The sequence below is a fragment of the Balaenoptera physalus genome, assembly GCF_965194825.1.
Source record: "Balaenoptera physalus genome assembly, chromosome: 16".
Taxonomy (NCBI): Eukaryota; Metazoa; Chordata; class Mammalia; order Artiodactyla; family Balaenopteridae; genus Balaenoptera; species Balaenoptera physalus.
In genome coordinates, this window is record NC_138898.1 from 536,245 (window position 1) to 556,005 (window position 19,761).

At 67.5% G+C, this 19,761-nt stretch overlaps 3 protein-coding genes across 9 annotated transcripts in view; 1 reads left to right on the top strand and 2 right to left on the bottom strand.

Moving 5' to 3' along the window:
• The first annotated feature begins 20 nt into the window (after positions 1 to 20).
• ARFRP1 (ARF related protein 1) lies at positions 21 to 7,402 on the top strand. Of its 4 annotated transcripts, none has more exons than XR_014254691.1 (8): positions 21 to 153; positions 657 to 755; positions 1,019 to 1,106; positions 1,313 to 1,395; positions 4,388 to 4,557; positions 4,770 to 4,840; positions 5,409 to 5,509; positions 5,578 to 5,616. XR_014254691.1 is itself a non-coding variant. In XM_082429433.1 (8 exons), the coding sequence occupies exons 2-8, from the start codon at positions 663 to 665 to the stop codon at positions 5,663 to 5,665; spliced, it is 606 nt and encodes a 201-aa protein (XP_082285559.1). In that variant the 5' UTR covers positions 21 to 153; positions 657 to 662; the 3' UTR covers positions 5,666 to 7,402. The 4 variants fall into 4 exon arrangements, 2 of the variants coding, with proteins under 2 accessions (XP_082285559.1, XP_082285560.1); XR_014254692.1 differs by having other exon boundaries at positions 4,476 to 4,557; positions 4,775 to 4,840; XM_082429433.1 differs by having other exon boundaries at positions 4,476 to 4,557; positions 5,578 to 7,402.
• On the bottom strand, positions 7,359 to 9,095 carry TNFRSF6B (TNF receptor superfamily member 6b). The gene is made up of 3 exons (XM_082429432.1): positions 8,492 to 9,095; positions 8,198 to 8,401; positions 7,359 to 7,780 (listed from the first exon to the last, which is right to left on the bottom strand). The coding sequence occupies exons 1-3, from the start codon at positions 8,886 to 8,888 to the stop codon at positions 7,491 to 7,493; spliced, it is 891 nt and encodes a 296-aa protein (XP_082285558.1). The 5' UTR covers positions 8,889 to 9,095; the 3' UTR covers positions 7,359 to 7,490.
• A 130-nt stretch (positions 9,096 to 9,225) lies between these two features.
• Positions 9,226 to 19,761, bottom strand: part of RTEL1 (regulator of telomere elongation helicase 1) — a 28,301-nt gene continuing 17,765 nt past the window's right edge. Inside the window, exons 15-36 of one of the 4 annotated variants that reach the window (XM_082429421.1) lie at positions 18,360 to 18,431; positions 18,157 to 18,238; positions 17,079 to 17,211; positions 16,849 to 16,962; positions 16,733 to 16,773; positions 16,495 to 16,580; positions 16,291 to 16,368; positions 15,859 to 15,936; positions 15,259 to 15,405; positions 15,062 to 15,177; positions 14,791 to 14,914; positions 14,553 to 14,700; positions 14,246 to 14,406; positions 13,560 to 13,655; positions 11,945 to 12,143; positions 11,673 to 11,810; positions 10,950 to 11,066; positions 10,553 to 10,783; positions 10,303 to 10,440; positions 10,039 to 10,176; positions 9,846 to 9,949; positions 9,226 to 9,709 (exon numbers count right to left, since the gene is read on the bottom strand). In XM_082429421.1, coding sequence (XP_082285547.1) covers positions 9,629 to 9,709; positions 9,846 to 9,949; positions 10,039 to 10,176; positions 10,303 to 10,440; positions 10,553 to 10,783; positions 10,950 to 11,066; positions 11,673 to 11,810; positions 11,945 to 12,143; positions 13,560 to 13,655; positions 14,246 to 14,406; positions 14,553 to 14,700; positions 14,791 to 14,914; positions 15,062 to 15,177; positions 15,259 to 15,405; positions 15,859 to 15,936; positions 16,291 to 16,368; positions 16,495 to 16,580; positions 16,733 to 16,773; positions 16,849 to 16,962; positions 17,079 to 17,211; positions 18,157 to 18,238; positions 18,360 to 18,431 — 2,622 coding nt within the window. In that variant the 3' untranslated portion in view covers positions 9,226 to 9,628. Of the gene's footprint in view, positions 9,710 to 9,845; positions 9,950 to 10,038; positions 10,177 to 10,302; positions 10,441 to 10,552; positions 10,784 to 10,949; positions 11,067 to 11,672; positions 11,811 to 11,944; positions 12,144 to 13,526; positions 13,656 to 14,245; positions 14,441 to 14,481; positions 14,701 to 14,790; positions 14,915 to 15,061; positions 15,178 to 15,258; positions 15,406 to 15,858; positions 15,937 to 16,290; positions 16,369 to 16,494; positions 16,581 to 16,732; positions 16,774 to 16,848; positions 16,963 to 17,078; positions 17,212 to 18,156; positions 18,239 to 18,359; positions 18,432 to 19,761 lie in introns of all 4 variants that reach the window. The other 3 variants (XM_082429419.1, XM_082429418.1, XM_082429420.1) reach the window with 3 other exon arrangements.

Below are 19,761 nucleotides of genomic sequence, written 5' to 3' on the forward strand. Positions count from 1 at the left end.
ACGGCTCCGCCCCTCCCCGGGTGGCCAGCCGTCGTCCCGTCGGGCGCCACGCGGGGTCAGCGCGGGGTCAGCGTGGGGTCGGAGGGCCAGGCGCGCTGTGGTTCCGACGGCTCCCCGGCTTCCCGGCTCCGCGGCCCGGCCGGGCGGGCGCAGGTAAGTCGAGGTGGGCGAGCGGAGCTGGGCCCGGGCCCGGCGGCCGGTCCGCAGCCTGTCCGCGCCGCCCTCCACCTGCACACACGCGCCCCGCCTCTGAGAGGCGCCCGCGGCGAGCCGGGTGCGAGGCGGGCGGCGCGCGGGGAGACCCGAGCGGAGCGAAGCCCGAGGGAAGCCCGGGCTGAGGAGAGTGGGCCGTGCTCGGGGTGAAGCGGGGCGGGACGGGCCGCCCTCTGCCTGCGAGCGGAGCGCCCTGGCCGGGCCGGGAGTGGGAGCGAGGGCGCCGGGAGCTCCGGGCCGATGCGGGAGCAGTTGCGGAGGCGAAGGTGGCGGCGGCAGTGCTGGGCTGAGGGGAGGCGGGTCAGGAGGAGACCCACTCAGGGCTCCAGCTCTGAGCGGTCAAGCGGGCAGACAGACCCTCTGCCCGTTGGGGGATGCTGGGGGGGGGTGCTGGGGAGGCGCGGTGCGGGCCGGTTCGCCCGTGACCGATCTCGGGTTCCCAGGGCAGGATGTACACGCTGCTGTCAGGCCTGTACAAATACATGTTCCGGAAGGACGAGTACTGCATCCTGATCCTGGGTCTGGACAACGCCGGGAAGACGGTACGTGCGGTTCCGTGTCAACACCCCTACTCCCCCGGTGCCCTATGGTCTTGTTGGTTTTATGCTTTTAGCTGCATGTTCTGTACCCAGATAGGATCCGAACTTCGCTTAAGGCCATGGGACAGTTACCGCTAGCTGCCTTGAAAGCAAAACTTTGTTTTGTTTTGCTTCGATTTAAAGGAATAGGCCCAAGTAGGGGTACTTGTGAAGCAGCCATGAGAACTCTCCCAGCTCTCATCTCACGCCTCTCTCTCTGCCTTTAGACCTTCTTGGAGCAGTCAAAGACGCGGTTCAACAAGAACTACAAGGGGATGACTCTGTCCAAAATCACTACCACTGTGGGCCTAAACAGTAAGGGCGTCCTTTAGGGCTGTGGGTTTGGGGGCAGAGCCCTGAGGATGCTGCGGTGTACGAAGGCCGAGGGTGAGGCCGCTGCTCCGGCTCCCATTGGCCCCAGCATCACGGAGCGCCGGCACCGCCTGCTCCTCCCGGGAGAGCTGGGAGCCCGTGTGTCAGGGACCAAGGCCACAGCCTCACCTGTCTCCTTTTCTCCCCAGTCGGCACTGTGGACTTTGGAAAGGCCCGCCTCATGTTCTGGGACTTAGGGGGGCAGGAGGAGCTGCAGTCTTTGTGGGACAAGGTAAGATGGGCGGGTGCCACATAGACTCCCTGGCCTGCCTGTCGTGCCATCTCTCTAGCTGGCACCGTGGTCTCTTCCTCCCTTTCCTCAGAAGGCCTGGCACTCCCCTTCTCTCCTTCCTGTTGCTGTTTTCCATCACCCACCTGGTTCCTGAGGCTCGCCTCCATCCCAGTTCCCAAGTCACTCTCCCCAGGAGCAGGGACAAACTTGGTTCCTTTTGGCTTAGAGATTTTGTTGCTAATCAGAACAGGACGAGACGAAGAATGGTCGAGGAGCAGACGTGGGGGAGACGCAACGCCTATTTGGTGCTCAGCTGCAGCACCGGGGCCTGAGTCTCACCTACTGCGTCCTCCCTCAGTCCTAGCTTAGGACCTGTCCTCCGTGCTGGCTCCTTCCCCATCAGGGGAGGGTGTCCTCCACGGTCCACAGCACGTGTCTCCTCTTTCGAGGTAGGTTTGAAGCATTTCTGAGACCTCAAGACTGGAGTCGGTCTTCAGCTCAGCCTGTGCCAGGCACTGGGGTCCAGTAGAGAACAGGGCAGGACAAGCTTCTTCCCTCAGCCCCCTCCCAATGGATTGGCGTGGCGGGTTTGGTACAGCCTAGTGCCGGGGGCACAGACAGGCTCACCCTGATTCTGGGGGCAGATGTGCCCATCCCAGCACTTGCCGGTGGGTCAGTGCCCTGGTCTTGATTTCTGGTTTGACCCCAGCAGCAGGTACCTGGTCACTTTTTCCTTTTTCCTCCCAAAGTGTCCCCCCCCATCCTGACCTCCAGCCAAGAGGACAGGTTCCATCCTGCAGCCAGAAGGTCACTGACAGACCCCCTGTGGCCATTTAAGTCGGACCAAGGCAGAGCCAAGCTAGGGGCTGTCTGTGCAAACTCTAGACTCACACGGGGAGTGTGAAACAGGTCCTGACATTCTGTCATAGGCCAGGGTTTCGGGGGCAGATGCTGCGGCAGAGGTTGGGGTGCAAGTGTGTGTGGGGGGGACGTGGGCCTGGGCAGGGGCGGGGTCATCTCAGATGCTGCCCCACGTCGCGTGAAGCTGGCTGGGACTCCGTCCCTGTGGCAGGTCACCCCGGTGGGCTGCCCTGGGCGGCTGTGACATGGTCAGGTGGCTCTTTATGGGTCAGAGTGGGTCTTGCAGGAGCCAGCAAGGGGATCTGCACCGGGTGCACTGCTTGTCATGGCAGCCAGGCCACGGCCGGTGACAGGTGCACCTGCACACACACGCCTCTGCTTGGGGACCGGCCCCTCCTGAGGGAAAGCCGGGTTGGTCGTGCCCTCCCATCCCCCCACCAGCTTCCACGTCTGTTGGTGGCGTGGCCTCGTTGCCGCATCACGAGGGGCTGAGCCCCGATCGCTGAGCCTGCCGTCTCGGAGGGACCCTGGGCTGCTCGCGTGCTCCGCGACTCGGGTGGAGTGGGTGCCCTGCCGCCTGCCTGTGGCGTCAGGTGCCCCTGCCAGGGTGGGCGCCCTGCTGGCCCCTGTGAGCAGGTAGCATGGAGGTGACCACACCCCTAACCCCAACTCTGAGTCACCAGGAGGGGTGGAAAGTGGGGCTCCTGCTCCCCCTCTGGTTCTGAGACGCTATGTCGTGGCAGGCCCCCCGCCCCCGTGCCATCCGGCACGGTCTGGCGGATCTTCACTCGCGTGTCCACTGCTCTCCGTCTACCCCACACCTCCGCTCGTGCCGCACACTGCTGCTCACGGGTCTGTGCGCGTGCCAGCCTCAGGCCAGGTCTGCGGACCAAGCAGACCACCTGGCGCCCTGCCACAAGGGTGACCTCTGGCCTCTGTCCCTCCAGGCCACAGCAGAGAGCCCTCTAGTGCGAGGCCACAGGTGACACTACCATCAGGGCCTGGGCACGGCGGGTGCCGCGGGCTCAGGGCAGCCCCTCGCGCTCTGGATTTGGCTCACGCTCAGCCCCAGGGGTGCCGCTCCTATCCCTGCCGCTGCTGCCTGGCCGTCACCCGATGCCCGAGGGCGTGGCGGTGGACCTGGCCCCGTCTGCCGGCGCCCCGTCTGCCGGTGCCCGGTTGCACATGGATTGAAGTCCCCTGCCACCACAGGGGCCCCAGGGGCAGAGCGGTGATTCCCTCACTGGCTCGCTGCAATCCCCACGCTGTCCCCTCCTGCCTCGGAGGCCTCCACGGTCGGGCTGCAGCTCCTGGCCCTGCGTCACCCAGCAGGCTGGCCAGAGAGGCCCTGGGTGTGGGACACACGGTCTGCAGACCCGGAGGCCACCCATGTCGGGCTTCCTTTTCTGTAGCGAGTGTAGGTACAAAGGCTTGACTTGTACTGGGAGGGGGGTGGTGGTGGTGGGGACAAGTTGGCGTCATGCCCTGTGGGACATGTGGGTGTTCCGGATTCCTGGGCTCACGCTGGGCAGGAGCTGGAGTGGGCGTTTGGGGGGGGGGGGTCACCTGCTCTGCCAACGTGGGCATTTCCGTGCTCTTTTCTGATCGGGACAGAAGGCTGACTTGCCAGGCCCGTTTCGTGTGTCTGTCCTTTCCCAGGGGTGCTGCCGTTCACCCCCCATAGCTCTCCCCGTACCCTGGGCTCTGGTGGTTTTAAGTGTCGAGGTGGCTCCTGTGTGGCCGCTGCTGGCAGGGAACCCAGGGCCGGCCGCCCTCCCAGCCCTGGTCCAGCCTGCAGAGCTCCGAGCTCGCTGGCACTGGCTCAGTTGTTGGTTCTGTCCCGCGCAGGGGACAGAGCTGCTTTGAATGTTCTGGACTCGCCCCTCGGTGGGCTTTCCGTAGCTCCCCGATGGCAAGCCGCCGCTGCCCCCACCCCCAGGTCTGCTGAGACCCCGAGCCCCATCCCTTTCCCTCTGGCCGCCGTCAGGCCAGCAGGTGTGGTCGGGTCCTAGGAGCGGAGGCTGAAGTGGTGTTCGGAGCACAGCACCCGGCAAGTGGGCGAGGGAGGTGGCAACCCCAGCCCAGGGGGTCTGGGGCGCCTCTCCACTCTGCCCTACCTCCCCGCCCCCAGGAAGCACCCCAGAAGGGTCTTCCAGCTGGGGGCTGCCTCGAGGTGGCCGGGTGCCCGCAGCTCAGCACCCTGTTCTGCTCCCGCCCAGTACTACGCGGAGTGCCACGGAGTCATCTACGTCATCGACTCCACGGACGAGGAGCGGCTGTCCGAGTCCAAGCGAGCATTCGGTGTGTGCGGCTGGCCAGGCCCGGGAGGCGGGGAGCGCGTGGTCCCGTCTGCACAGCCCGCTTCCAGAGCTGGGCTTGGGGAGGAGGGCGGCGCCAGGTCAGGAGGGCCCCGGCCGAGTGCGTCCACACTTGTAGGGGGTCTGCGAGGGCCTGGGGACCTCTGGGCAGAGGCGGACAAAGGGCGCTCACTGCCGCCTCTCCGCTCGCCCCAGAGAAGATGGTCACAAGCGAGGCGCTGGACGGTGTCCCCATCCTGGTGCTGGCCAACAAGCAGGACATTGAGGTGAGCCCCTGGGCCCGGTGGGCCCCACTCCCAGGGGACAGGGTGCCTTGCCCAGGGGAGGGCCACTGCCTTTCTCAGACACCAGAGCACGGCTGCCCCGGGGGCAGAGCCCCTTCCCCACCCCAGGCCTCTGGCTGCCCTGCTGCCAGGGACCGGGAGCCTCCTGCTGGGCAGACCCAGGTGAAAGCTCTGGAAAGAAAATGCAGAGGGACCAGGGTGGGAGTCAGCCCTGACCCCGATCTGTCTGCTGCCCTTGAGCACGGCAGCTGTGCCGGCCTCACCCCCTGGACCACTGGCCAGTGGAGGTGCAGCGGCCATCCGCGTGGAGGGGGCCCTGAGCAGGCCGGTGGCGCGATCCTGGAGCATCTCGGTTATGGCTGCCAGGGTGCGTCTCGGACCACCACCTGCTTCCCTGTAGACCTTCCCTGACACCTGCTCCTCTGAGGCTGCTCGCCAGGCAGGACCCCTCCTGGACAGAGTAGCCCCAGGGTGCCCCCCGCAGCTCTAGGAACTGCCCTGGGGTGGGGCCGGGCCTTGAGACTGATCCTCACGGCCTCGCCTCCCCCAGACTTGCCTCTCCATCCCGGACATCAAGACTGTGTTCAGCGACTGCGCCTCCAAGATCGGCAGGCGTGACTGCCTGACCCAGGCCTGCTCGGCCCTCACGGGGTGAGTGGGGCTCGCCCTGGGCGCCGGGGGCCACGGCTGGCCCCGCCTCACACCCGCTGTTTCCACAGCAAGGGGGTGCGCGAGGGCATCGAGTGGATGGTGAAGTGCGTCGTGCGGAATGTGCACCGGCCGCCGCGGCAGCGGGACATCACGTAGGCACAGCCGGCCCAGGGCTCCCACCGCTCGTCCCGAAGAGCTCCTGCTGGCTCCGCGCCACTGATCCCCCTGGGGGCTGGGTTGGCTTTGCCTTGTGGTGGTTCTACTTGCTTTGTTTTTCTTCTAAGACAAACTTCTCTGTATCCAGAAAAGCGTAGGCATCCGGAGGCTTCTTCTGCTGAGGGGAGCTGGGGCGGCCGGGACCCCACCAGACCCCCACATTGGGCCTGGACCCCGACCCCGAGGCCCAGTTTGGGGGCCCCGGGGTGAGGCCTTGGCAGGCCACCACTCGCTTTGGAGCTGCTGTCCAGCAGGCCTGCTGGCCTGGACCTTCGTGGGGCCTTGTGTGGCAGCTGCTTGGAACTGGGTTTTTCCAGAGGTGTGGGGCCCTTCACAGTGCCCAGGGTTGCTCCATGCATCGTGCCCACGGAGGGGGCTGGGGGGCCATGGCTGTCCTCAACCTCTGTCCTCCCTGATCCTGGAGGCAGGCTGGGGGGCTGGTGTCACCTCGAGGGAGACCTGGGCTCGCCTCCGTCCTTGTCCCGATGCAGCCTCGGGACGGGGCAGGGGAGACCTGCCTGGGAGGCTGTGTGCCCCCGCCACTGGCCCAACCACCTTGTTTTGATCCCAGCAAGGACGGTGAAGCTAGGCGGTTGTGCTGGGGGTGGGCAGCCCCCCCTTGCCCCCCGCAAGCCTGCCTGCCACCCACCTAGGATGACCGCAGTTACCACCTTGGGGGTTGGGCTGGTGGTGTGTTGGGCCTGCGCTTCCAGCTGGCGGTGAAGGGCGGGGTCCCCCTTAGGGCTGGGGCGAGCCATCTAGAAATCCCTTTCCAGGCCTGTGTCCAGGAGCAGAGGCCCTCCAGGCAAGGCTGGTCCTCAGGACCCTCCCACACGGCCCCTGCAGGAGCTGCCAACCCCCCATGAGCCTAGCCGTGGGTGAAAGAAATAAAGACAATTGGAGTGGCTCCTGTCCACCGTTCCTCCAGAGGCCTGGTGGCTTCGTGTCTGAGGGTCACAACCCCAGCTGCTCTCCCTGATGGGGCCCAGGAGGAGATGCTGGGAAAGGGATGAGTCAGGGCTGGGGATGGGGACCAGCTGCAGCTGATGTGAGTCATGGGGGAGTGGGGGGCTGTGACCCTGCCTCCCCTGGGGCCCTTCCTGGGGGTCAGGCAGGGGGCTGCCAAGCCAGGACTGGGAGTCGCCCTGGATTGATGAGTCAAGCCCTCATCCAAGCCTGCCCCAGAAGGGAAAAGCGACATTTCCCAGAAAGCGAGTGAGACACGCTGTCCTACCGGGAGGTCTTGGCTGGTCCCTTGCTGGGAAATCCCCTGCTGCTTTGAGGGTGGAGCCCAAAGGAGGGGTAACTTGATGGGGACGCTTCTGGTGCCCCAGGGTGCATGGGCTGGCGGGTTGACCACTCCGGGCTGGCTTCTGTTCCACAGTGAGAGCCCGGGAACTGGGCGACCCTCCCTCCACACCGTCCTAACCACTGAGCGCACAACTGGGGCGGGGAGGATCACGCAGTGAGGCCTGGGGACGGCTGCCACCTGCTGTCCCCGTCTCCCACAACCCTCCCCCCATCGAGGGTCTGTCCCAGTGGTGGGGGGGGGAGGCAGCAGGCCGCGCCCGGGCAGCCGCCCAGGTGTCCCCTGCCAGGTGTGCCCACCGCGCGCTGGCCAGACACCACACTCGTTTGCCAATCGGCTTTATGAAAAATAAATTTAACGCCACAGGGGCCGGGTCCAAAGCCTTTTTAGGTGCGACTTGGAGGCCGCCCACGCGGGGGGCTCGGGCCGGGAGCGAATAAATAACGGGGAGGGTGCTCAGCACGTGCGGAGGAAGCGCTCGCGGACGCTGCGCTCCAGCCCGGACAGCCTGGCCGCGCGCAGCGCCCGCAGCAGCCGCGCCCCCAGCGTCCCGGGGCGCGCCTCGCGGAGCTCCGTGAGCTGCCGCCACAGCCTCCGCCGCAGCGCCGCGCGGTCCTCCCTTTGCGGCGGCGGCGGACTCCGTGCCCCGGGGCCCGCGAGCGCCTGCTGCAGCCGCTGGAGACTCCTGGGAGAGATGTCCTGGAAAGCCACGAAGTCGACCACGGCTCGCTGGCACTCCTCGGTCTCTGCGGGAGGGAGGGGCGAGGGGGTACTCGGTTAACTGCCAGCGCGCCGTGCGCGTCCCTCCGCGCCCCGCGGAGACAGGACCGAGGGATCCCCGCCCGCTAACGAGTGGGTGAGGCGGGAGCCGTGCTGGAGGGTCCGGGGCGACCGCGGGAAACTCGGCCGGCAAGGAGGCGGGTCTCGTGGGCCGATGCCCGGGGTGGGATGCGACGTGAAGGGGACCCGCCACGTTCGCTGCCGTGCCCTCCCGCAAGCTGTTTAAACCCTCGAAGCCTGTTTCCCAACGTCGGCGGGAAACGGCATCACTCGCCAGCGCTGACGCCCTCAGTCAAGTGCATCCTCTAGGCTGCCCCTCACCACGCTTCCGGAAGCCCTTCCCAGGAGCCCACCTAGGCCTCTGCGCCCCCCGCCCCGCTCACCCAGTGCCCCCGGCTCCAGCGAGCCGAGCGGGAAGCCCGTGCAGTTGGTGCACAGGGCATCGTGGGACGGGGATCCCGGCACGTTAACGGCTAGGCCCAGGGCCGTGCAGTTGCGGTGGGGTTGGCACCGCTCCGAGCTCGAGCTGCTGGCGGAGAAGGTGCCCGGGGAGCACGGTTGGCACTGCGTGTTCTGGCTGGGGGTGCCTGAGGACGAACGGGGAGGCCAGGGTCAGGAGAGCCGTGTTGGCTCCGTTCGGCGGAGGGCCCGGCGCCCCGGCCCCGCCCTGCACCCACCGGGGGCGACCACGCCTGCGCCGGGCGGGCAGAGCGCGTGCTCCAGGCAGAAGCCCGCGTGCGCGAAGAAGCCGGGGAGACAGCGGCAGGCGCGGTTGTGGGTGGCCCCGCACGGCCGCGCCTCCTCCTCGCGCTCCCCGCAGATAACGTTGCAGTAGCGGCAGCGCTCCAGGTAGTGCCAGAACTGCGTGTAGTGGCGCGGCGGGCACGCGCCGCACGTCGTGGGGCTGTCCCGGCCGCAAGGTCGCTGCACGAAGGTGCCCGGGGGGCACTTGTCGCACGCCAGCCACTCCCCCGTCTCCGCGTCCCGCCACGGGTAGGTGGGCGCGCCCGCCGCCGTCCCTCGCGCCGCGAGCGCCAGCAGCAGTGCCACCAGCGGCCACAGCGGGGGCCTCATGGTCTCGCTGGAGTGGCAGCGGCCTCCCGGGCCGCGTCCTATAAGGGCTGGCTTGGCCACGCCCCCGCGGAGCCCCGCCCCGCCTGAGGGGAGCGGTCGGCCACCTGGGGGCCCAGGCTTTGACCCCTCCCTCCGCAGAGTCCAGTGCCAGGACGTTCCCGTGCGGGCCCCCAGCACCACGGGCAGCTCCTGACCCCATTACCAGGCCCAGCAACCAGCGGATGGAGGGGGCAGCGGCTCCCCCTCTGAACAAACCAGGTGCGAGGGCGGCTGCCCAGGCGCCTCCTTCCTTCCAGGCTCCCCCACCCCACCACCAAGGCCAGGCCACACAGACTGCTTCCCAGCAGTGCCAGCAGCTTTATTAGAACCCTGGCCCTTGAGCAACAAGCAGGTCCCTGGAAGGTCCCCGGGACAGAAGGTGCAGGGCTCCCCTCCTTCCTGCTGGGGCTCCACCCACAAGCTGGCGGCCAGGGAAGTTCTGGGGAAGCACCTTCCAGTGGACCCACCCCAGACCCCACGGTGGCCTCGGGGCCTCTCACAGGGGGCCGAGATCCTGCTGCCGTCTCAGAGGTCCCCCACGGCCACTGGACTGGCCTCCCCGTCAGGTGCGCTCTTGGCCAAGGGTTTCTGGTTACCAGGCCTGGCCCACCCCCAGCCCACAGGCAAGTGTCCAGGCGGCGCCCCAGGCCAGAGCAGCCTCAGCCCCCGCAGACCCTGCAGCGCCCAGAGGGTCTCAACGTTCACTGGGGCTCCGGCCAGAAGACCTGCGTGAGGCTCTGCTTTCTGGTGGCAGCATGGCAGGCTGGGCACGTCCTAGAGACCTGTGGAGAGAGGGCGCTGGACACACCTGCCAGACCCCACTGCCCACCCCAGCCCCGCAGCCCACCATGTGGGGCAACGCCCAGCAGGCCACGTCCATAGGGGACACGGCCGGGTCCACAGGGTCTGGCTGCCGACCTGGAGGTGCTGTCGCCAACAGGCCCGGCAGCAGTGGAAGTCGCAGGAGGGGCACTGGAAGGGGACCACGTCCTCCGCCCTGCAGCCAGGACACACCAAGCCCACTGCAAGGGGGCTGACGTGAGCGCCACGGGCCTGCTCGGGCCGGGCCCCCACTCCCAATGGTCCCTGCAGCCCCTCCCACGAGACCTACCCCACTCGGACTGTGCCTGCCCGCAGGGGGCAGGGGGGGGCCGGCCAGGAGCCCCTGCCCCCCGAGCCGGCCTCTGCGTAAGGAAGGAGGAGATCTTGCTCTGGGTCTTCCCGGGGGGTTTCTCTGGCTGTGAAGGGCCTGGAGACAGGAGGGAGTGAGTACGAGGGGTGCCTGGCACTTCCCTGCTGCCCACCTGCCCACCCTGCCAGGGCTGAGGGGGGCTGGGGCGACAGGGCGGCAGGAGCACTAGGCAGGCGGCCCTACCTGGCCCGCGAGCCCCGCAGACGAGGTCGGAAGGCGCAGCGGGGCTCCCCTCCCAGGGTCCTGGAGCCTGGGCGCCCAGGCCCACGCACGTCTGCCGGAAGCGCTGCTTGTGGTGCGGGCGCACGAACATGCCGAACCCTGCTGGCAGCGCGGAGCATGGCTCAGGCGTGGCATCGCTCAGGCGTGGCCCTGCCGCCCACCCACTGCCCGCCGCCCACCGCACTGCCCGCCCCCCACGCGGGCCACTTGCTCTGCAGCAGGGACAAGTCCTCAGGCTTTGCGGTGGTGAGTGAGGCCACCACGGCCACCACCTTCTCGAAGTCGTCGTCCTGCTTGTAAGTGGTCAGCGCCGCCAGGAGCTGGCTGTAGCCTGTGGCCCCCAGGGCCCTGTGGGCATCGGCCAGGTAGGCACTCACAGCGGGCGGGTGCTTCTTTGCTCCAGGGGCTCCAGACCCCTCAGGAGGCCGGCGGCTGGGGTCTCCTGGTGGGAAGGTAACACACCTCAGTCCACCAGCTTCCCAGGAAACCACGCTGGCCTCCCCTGCTCTGGGGGCGCAGAACCACAGCGGCCCCCAGGAGGCTCCTCCCCGCCAGGCTCTTCCCTCTGCTCCTGGCTCTGGTCCAAAGCCTCTTCCGGGACCAGGTACCTGCAGGGAGCAGCCCGGAGGCCAGGTGGGGCCAGCCCTGGTTCAGGTGCTCGCGGGGGTCCAGCTGCCTGGCTGCACCCTGGGACACGGTCAGCTTGGGGTCAGGCGCCCTCCTTCCTGAAGAAACACGGAGACAAGGAGGCGCCCAGCTGGTCCCTGAGGGTCCAGAGCACGACCAGGGAGGGGACGGGTCTGTCCAAGGGGAGGCCAGGCCTCAAACCCTCATGAGCCAACAGCAGGAGGCCCCCGACAGCTGGGAGCGGGCAGGCCTCCCCGCTTGCCTTAGATGGGGGCCAGGCACAAGGACACCCCAGTCCAGGAGGGAGCAGAAGCGTGACTCAGGCTGGGCTCGCCAACCCCAGGGGCCCCCTGTGATTCCCGTCCTCGGGGAAGGCTCGTCCAGAGATGGGCTCTTCCGTAACCAATGGGAACAGCGCCTCCCAGGCCCTGGACGTGCAGGGCCCACTCTAGGTGGAGACGGGGGTGGACGGGGCTCCAGGACCCCTGTGCGTACACGACTCCCCAGGCACAGGTCCTCCTGGGAGGCCCGGGCCATGTGTGCTCTGGGGGCCCACACCTCCCCGAAGTGGGGCCCCCCGCATGGATCTGTCAGCCTCAGGAACAGGGAGGCTGGGCCACACGAGGACCCACTCCAAGGGCCAGGTGCCACCCCACCCTCAGGGCCTGAGTTTGAGGGTCCCACCCAGGCAGGGCCGGGCTCACCGCTGGGGTCCAGGGCCGGCTGTGCTCCCTCCCTCCGGGGGCCGTGCTCAGGCCGGGAGCTGCAGCCTCGGCCCGTCAGGTGGCGGCAGACCTCCTCAAACTGCTGCTTGTGGTGGGGCCGCACGAACTGATAGAAGCCTGCGGGGAGGGGCGGGGTCTGGGCCTGCGGCCACTGCACGGGGTCCCCACCCGCCCCTCTGCAGGTCAGCCACGGCCGCAGCACGGCCCCCGGCGTGGGACCCTCGGGCGGCGGCCTCTACCGGCCAAGGCACCTCGGAGCAGGCTGTGCTTCTTGGGGTCCTCGGCAAAGAGGGGGCCCAGGTGAGCGGCCAGCGCGGCGAGGTCATCGGAGCTCTTGTAGTCCCGCAGGGCCTGGGTGAAGGTGTCGAAGCTGGCCTGGCTCAGCGCCTGCTTCACGGCCGCCATGAACAGCTTGGCCCCGCCCGCGTCCGCGCCGGCCTCTGGCCCCTCCTGCAACACACAGCCGGTGCCCCCGTCAGGAGGCGCCAACCCTCCCCGCCTGCAGGGGCAGCGAGCTGCTGTCGGGGGCTGCTGGGAGGACGCTTCGCTGGCCTGGCCCAGCTGGGGTCACCAAGGGCAGCCAGGAGGAGCTGGCAGGGAACCCCCAGGTTAGCTTCAGCTTAGATGGCCAGGCCCACTGAGCACAGCAGAGGGACGGAGTGTAGGCTGGCCCTCCCCAGGCTGGCGGCTCCTGCTCCTCTGCTGAGGTCCCGGTGCCCACGGCAGGGGCCGCTGCGGCAGGTGCTCTGGGCTCGGAGGACCGTCTGCTCACAGCAGGGGATGCTTCTCAACATGCCAGGGCTTCAAACACCCCTGTGCCCTACTTCTGCTGCACACCCTAGCCCTGATCCCAGACCCTCGAAAAGGATCCTCCAGGCTCCCAGGCTGCCCCCCAGCTTGGCCCTCAGAGGCCCAAGCCCCTGGCACCTAGGCCACTTCCTCAGTGTCAGCCCCCTGGGCACCGCCTGGTTCTTCCCAGAAGCCAAGGGAGGCCGACAGAGGCACTGGCATTTGGGGCTTCCCGGAGCGTCTAGAATGTAACTCAGCTGCTCTTAACTGCTTTCATCCGAGGCTGGGAACACCACGTGCCTCACACACAGGCACCTCACCATCCACGTTCGTGCCAACAGCCCAGCCTGGCCTGGGCCAGGGGAGCCAGCCCGGCTGCAGGCCCCACACCAGACCTGCCAGAGGGCCAGGCCTGGCTCCTGCCCAGCTGGGAAGACAACACCTTCTGTGGATGGAGCCCACGGGCCTGCGTGGACCCGACCCCCCCACCAAAAAGCAACACAAAACGAAAGGCCCACATCTGCCAAGTGTGCAGGACTCCAAAGTGTGGAGGGTCTGCCCTGAGGGGGGGCACTGCCCAGGGACCCCAGTAAGGGGGAGGAGGCGTGAGGCAGGCGGTGGCACTGCAGCAAAGGGCACACGGGAACCCCGTGCTGGTTCTGAGAGGTGAGTGGAGGTGAGATGTTCTCACGGCAAAATATCAAAGGAGAAGAGGGACGGGATCAGAGCAGGCCAGGCCCCAGCACAGCACGAGCCTGGCGGGTGGAGGGCGACAGTGGGATCTGCAAAACAAGCAGCTTGTCTGTGAGGAAGTGGATCCAGCCGAACACCGGTGGTGGGGTTGGTGCGGGCCCTGGGTCTGCTGCCCTCCCTCCACCGCTGCACCTGCCCTCAGGCCCGGCTGCTCCCTCCCCTGGGCCCCGGCTCCAGCAGGCGCGCCTGCAGAGCCTGTCCCCCAGCGGGGACAGCTGAGTCAGGCCAGCAGGCAGGTTTGGCCCGCTCACACCTCACCCCACCCTGAGCCACATCGGCCGAGGTGCCCACCAAACTTCCGCCGTCTGCAGGCCGCTCACATACCGGGCCGCCGACCAGCCTGACCTTCCTCCGCCTGCCACGCTGCTCCTCCGCTGGCCTCTTCTCACGAGGGCCCCACAGGGCGGAGTGGCGGGGGGCCTGAGGGCGACACAGGTGTGTGCGACTCAGGCCCTCAGGGCCCCGAAGCCCTGACACTGCCCTGGGCGGCAGGGCGGGAGAAGTACCCTCGGCCCCTTGCAGGGAACCAAGTGTGAGAGCAGGTCCCGGGCAGCAGCGTGGCAGTAACTGAAGGGCACCGGCGGGAAGGGAACGAGAAACGCGAGTGGGGCAGCTGCGCCCTGGGCCTAGAGGGCGGGACAGCGGGGAGCGGGCACTGACGCCCGGCGGGAAGTGGGGAGCTTCAGGTCAGCTGGGGAATTATGGGCTTCTGGACAAAGGCCCCAGGGCAGAAGGTCCTGCCCGCAGCTCAGGCTCCCAGAAAGGGCCAGGCTCCGGCACAGCAGGAGCGGGAAGTGAGCGGACCGTGTCCAGCACGGGGGCGTGTTGGGGGCCCAGCTGAGGGCTGGGGGCTGTGCTGGGGCGGGGCAGGCCCACAGCACCACCAGGCATCTGCTGAAACCCCCCCCCGCCCTCCCGACCAGCGGGGGTGCAGCGGTGAGCATGGTGGCGCCCGAGCCCAGGTGGGCCGAGCCATCTGTGTCCCTCCCCCGGGAGCCCGGGCCCCGCACCTCCTCCTCCGCGGGGAGGGCCTCCTCCCCAGGCCCCTCGGCCAGCAGCTCGCTGTGTTCCAGGGCGGCCAGCAGCCCCACGGGCCTCCGCTGGGCCCGGACGGGCTCCTGCTCGTACTCCACACAAAGGCTGCCCTCGGCATCCCCGGCGACCGGCGAGCCTGCGGGAGCACGCGAGGGCGACGGAGTCCACCACTGCCCGTTGGGGACTCTCGTCGTCGGCCCCAGCGTGCCACCAGCCTGCTGGAGGCGCCCCACCCTCCACCCTGTGGGGCCCCACCCGGCCATGTCGCCCAGCCACACGCACCCGTGCCTCTGCGCCTCAGGCTAGGGACGTGCACGTCCAGACTCATGGCCTTCCTGGTGCGGAGGGGGCCGGGTGACACGGCCACCGAGGCAGCGCCTTCTCCTTCGCCCAGACTCGGAGCAGCAGCTCGGGGGGCCAGCACGGGCATCTAGATGTTCACAGGAGATTGTGGAGGTCCCACCCTGCTCCTTCCCCTGGGTGGGACACGAGGGCACAGCCAGCTAGCGCTCAGACTCACGGTTCTCTGAGCGACGCGGAAGAACTGGGCCACATCTCTGATGACGTGGCCGAAGCTGTCATACACCTTGACGTGGGGACGCACCCAGGAGGGCAGCTGGGCTCTGGCGTCCGCGGAGCTGAACCTGCAGGGCGGTGGGGCCGTCATCCCGGGAGCCCCGCCTGCCCCGGAGCCCAGCTCCCTGGCAGAGTCACCAGAGGGAAGAGCCGGTGTCCGGGGCAAGGGCTCTGGCCCGAGAGTGCAGCGGTGGCAGGGGTGGGGGGGCCTGCACCTGTGGTCGCAGAGGAAGACAGCCCCGTAGTCATGGCGATGACGGATCACCCGCCCGATGGCCTGGTTCACAGCCCTGGACGCCTGCTGCCGGTACCAGTCGTGCCCGGAGAGGAACTGCGGGGCCGGGGCGGGGGGCTGGCTCAGCCACGGGGCCTTGAGCACCACCTGCCCACCCTCAGCCCCACAGCCTCTCACCTGGTCCCGGGCCCCATTCTGGCCCTTCATCTCATCCAGGAACTGCATCTTGAGGACAACTCGGGGGTCCATGCGGGGCGGGTATGGGAGGCCCGTGACGATCACTCCACGGCCATTCGCGTCTGCGAAGTCCAGCCCCTCGCTGGCCTGGGGGGCAGCGGGCACTCTTTTCCCCCATCTGCCTCCACTCAAGCCCTGGACCTTCCCTAAGGGCCCACCCGTGCCTGGACCCTCCCCGCCCCACGCCCCCTGGGATGCGCAGGGTGGGACGGACCTCCAACTTTGAACCAGGCTGTACCTGGGGTCCACCGCTCCCAGAACCCCATGACCAGCTTCTCATTCTCAGAAGCTCCTCTGGCCCACCTGCCCACGGCCCACACGTGGGCCCCAATGCCCACCCTAGGACCCCAGGGCCGGTCCCTACAGGACCAGGAGGGCCACACCCTCCTGTGTCTGCTGGACGTGGGGCCTGAGGGAGGTGACCGGCCTCTCCTGCCCACGGTGCAGCCCCCAGGTCACGAGCCCTGAGCCCCCTCAGGCACAGGCTCCAGGCGGGGATGCGGAGCCAGGTGTGTGGGACCCGGACCTCGGAGGCCTCACCTTCCCCCGGCACACAGCCAGGAAGGCGGCCCCACTGGACCCGGGGGCGGCGACTCTCGTGTAGAAAGCCTCCATCACCTGGAAGGGGAGGCTGGTCAGCCCGGCCTGGCCCCTCGCCTCCTCGAGCAGGACCCCAGAAACCACCCGGCGAGATGAAGCGCCGTCCGGGCCAGGAGGCAGGCCAGCAGAACTGCAGCAGCATCTTCGTGGCACGGGCTCCCAGGCTGACCCGGAGCCAGCACCCAGTGCCTGCTTGCCGTGCCCAAAAATCCAGGGGCCCCGGGGCTGGGGGGTGGAGGCAGACTTGCTGCCATCGTCCCCAAGCCCAAACTTCCTAAAGGGCCAGCAGGACCTTGGCCACACACACCCCGGGGCTGGCCTGAGCCCAGGGCAGCCTGCAGGGCAGGGGGAGGGAGCCCCGGTGACCCAGACCTCCGAGAAGCCTCCTTTGGTCCTCGGCTCCACGAACAGGGGCTTCAGGACCTCCAGCTTCCTGGCAAAGTCACGGGCCTATGGGAGCAGGCAGAGAGGGGACGCCCGTCACGCCTTCTCAAAGGCACGCGGCCGGCCCTGCCAGACCCTTGGCTGTTTGGGGCCCCCTCCCGCCCCCAGAGGACACTGGAAGGAGGGACTCACCCGCCAGAACGCCAGGCTTTTCTCCATGACGGGGTAGGAAGGGAAGAAGACCAGGAGCCCGTGCGGGACCACACGAGCGATGTTGCCTGCAAGCACCGTGGCCTGCGTCAGCAGGAGAGGATGTCCGCAGAGGGCCCCTCCAGCCCCTCAGGAAGACCAGGCAGGACGGGGAGCGGAGCGGGGGCGGGCGACCTCAGAACGGGGCAGGGGCCCAGGAACGAACAGCACGGGCACTCACCCAGCGCCTTCCCCAGGGACGACAAGCACTCGTCAGAGAACCTGCAGGGAACCGGGGGGCTGTTGCCATGAGGGGCCTGGCACTCGGCCACCCACCTCGCCCACCAGGCCCCCTACCGTTTGTCAAAGGCGGAGCTCAGCTGGGCTCCGTCGGGGCCTTTGGGGACAATCCCCACCCAGATCTGGTGCTTGTCGATGACGTGTGGGTTCTCCAGGCAGACTGGGAAAGGGCTGGAGGGAGGCAGGGGGTGGCCCCTGTGAGATCCTGAACCCCCAGCATCCCGGCAGCCCAGGGCGGGGGGGCTGGCTTCGGGACCCCCGCGGGGGGGCCAAGGGGCAGCTCTTACATCTGCATCTCCAGGGTGAAGGAGGACACGGGGGCCAGCGTGCCGCTGGTGAGGATGAGGGTACGGACGCCCTGGCGGACCAGCTCACGCATGCTGTGGCCAGGGCTGAAGCACCAGTAGCTCAGCACCTTCCCTGCGGGTGGCGGGGGCATGTGTGTGAGGCCCAAGCCGCTGGCCCAGCAGCCATCGTGCGTCCCCCCAGGCGGTGCTGGGCCCTGAGGCCCAGGTGCACAAGTCTCGCCTGGGGGGCCTGCCCGCCCTCCCTTGGGGTCCCAGGAGCAGGAAGCAGACCAGAGAAGCCCGCCAGCATCCTGCGGCCGGGGGAGGGGGATGCTGAAGTCACTTCCAGAGAGGTCAGCCTACCCCAACCCCAGACGTCCTTGAGGCTCAGTGAAGAGCCAGCCTCCCTCCCTATACTCCGGGTGGGGTTGCAGAAGAGGGAGGGGCGCAGGCCCACAGCCCCTGGAGGCAGGAAGCCGGGGGCAACGTCCTACACACGTCCAGCCCAGCCAGGGAGGATGCCAGAGCATGGCCTGCGGGCAGATGCGCCGGCCCTCCCATGCGCTCCCAGCGGCTCCGGAAACCGGAGATGGAAGAGCACAGCGGATGCTGGAAACGTGACTCTCTGATCCCACCGCGTCACAGGGCAGCAGGAACGCTCCCCAGAAAAGAGCAAACCACGTTCCGGGACCAGAGAAGCCTTTTCCAACTTCCGGGATGGGACCTGCCCCTCGGTGGGGAGGATGGAGGCGCGGCTCCGAGCCCACGCTGTCCTGGGCCAGCTCTGCACCAGCAAGGTCAGGAGTGACCACAGAGCACGCTGGGGAGCCACGAGCCCGGTCTCGGGGCGCTCTGGCTTCTCTGTCCAGCAGGGGTCTGAGGGCCGACCCCTGTGGAAACTCCAGGCAGGCCCCGGGCCAGCGGGCCCTCGGAGGTCTCTCACTTTGACAGCTCTGACTCTTAGAGAGCAGGTGGGGCGTCACCTGGAGAAGGCTGGAGCGACAGGCGGCCGGGAGCCCGCAGCTGGACGGGGCCCCGCCCCAGGGGGAGCATGTCCCAGCCACCCGAGGTGCCGCACCTTGCTTTCTGGCCGCCGTGGCGTTCCAGGCATCTGACCGCTGAGCTGTCCTCCGGTGACCAGCATCAGGGTGGATGTGCACCTGGACAGGTGGAATGGAGAGGTGTCCTGGGCCCCACTCGGGAGCCCCCATCCTGGAGGCAGCCCCACCTTGTGGGACTGAGACCCCGGCCCGGGAGCCCCCATCCAGGAAGCAGACCCACCTTGTAGGACTGACACCCCGGCCCCACCATGGAACCGGGGCCTCCTTCAGCAGGGTCCACGCTAAACACGATCTGAACGGCAGAGATGAGGGACAAAGTCAGCAGGACACGCCAGAGGCTGCCACCCCTGCCGAGTCGCTCCCACGCAGGACAGATGGACACTCAGGACACAGCCACCACCTGCCCCTGCTTCCAAGCCAACAGCGTCCCTGGGGCAGGACCCCAGGCTGAGGAGCCGGAGCTGCCTGTCCCCTCCCCTCAGGGGCCCCGCTGCACTGGAGACACAGTCGCCCTGCAGGCCCCTCCTCGGCAGCCAGTCGAAGCCTCTCACGGGGACCAGGCCCAGGTCAGCCGCCTGCCCTCTCCGCTCTCCCCCAGGGCTGGGTCAGGGGCTAGGGGAAAGGAACCCCGTTCACATCGAGAAGTAATAGGATGAAATTAATCCCTAAATAAAATAAGCGGAATTGTATTCTTAGCCAACGCAACAAGCCAAGAAAAAACCACAAGAGGGATAAATATGGGGGCAGAAAATACAACACACTAGACGTTACAAACAACAGGACCATCTACTTAGAAAATCCAGAAAACCAAACAACAAACTTTTAGAACTGAAAACTTAGTAAGATAGCTTCACACAAGACCAACAAATAAGTCAATGCTTTTCTCACACACAAGCACCAGTGAGTTAAAAAGACCCCTTTCACAACAGCAACAAAAAGTATGTAACGCTGGAGATAAAGCAAGAGACAGACGTCACTTCCTCCGGAACAGTCTGTGAGGTCGCCCTGGAGGAGAGCCGGACCTCTGGACATCACAGAGCCCCGGCTCTCCCCACAATAACCCGAACGTCCAAGGCATCCCGGCCAAAGCCCAAGAAGCTCCTCACAGAAAGGGAACAATCTGACTCTGACACTCGGCTGGTGGAAACAAGGCCAAGACACGTTCAAAAGGGACGGCGTGTTCCACAGCCCCGCGTCGTCACGCCACTCCAGGCGCCTTCTGCTGGGTTAGAGGCTGAAGATGAGGCCACGACTTCCACCCAGCGTCCGTGAAAACAGAGAAGACCGGCACCACCGGCGCGCATGGGCAGAAGCCTCACCCACCAAATCTTCCTACGAACAGGAAAGGCCTCGGGAGCCCGGATCAGCAGCCTGTTCTCAGCAAACTCCTGCCAGGCCCAGGGGATGTGGGCGCATGGCCAGGAGGAGCTGCGGGCACCCCATGGCCCTGCACGTGAGGGCCCAGAAGCACGGCCTGGGGGTGCAGTGCAGCCTGTGAGGAATAAGTTCCAAGGCGAGAGGAGCTTCGAGAAGCACTTTCATCGTACAGACGGCAAAACACCTGGCCTCGCGATTCACCAGAGTGTCCGCCTGCAAGGGCGGAACCACACACACTGGACCTG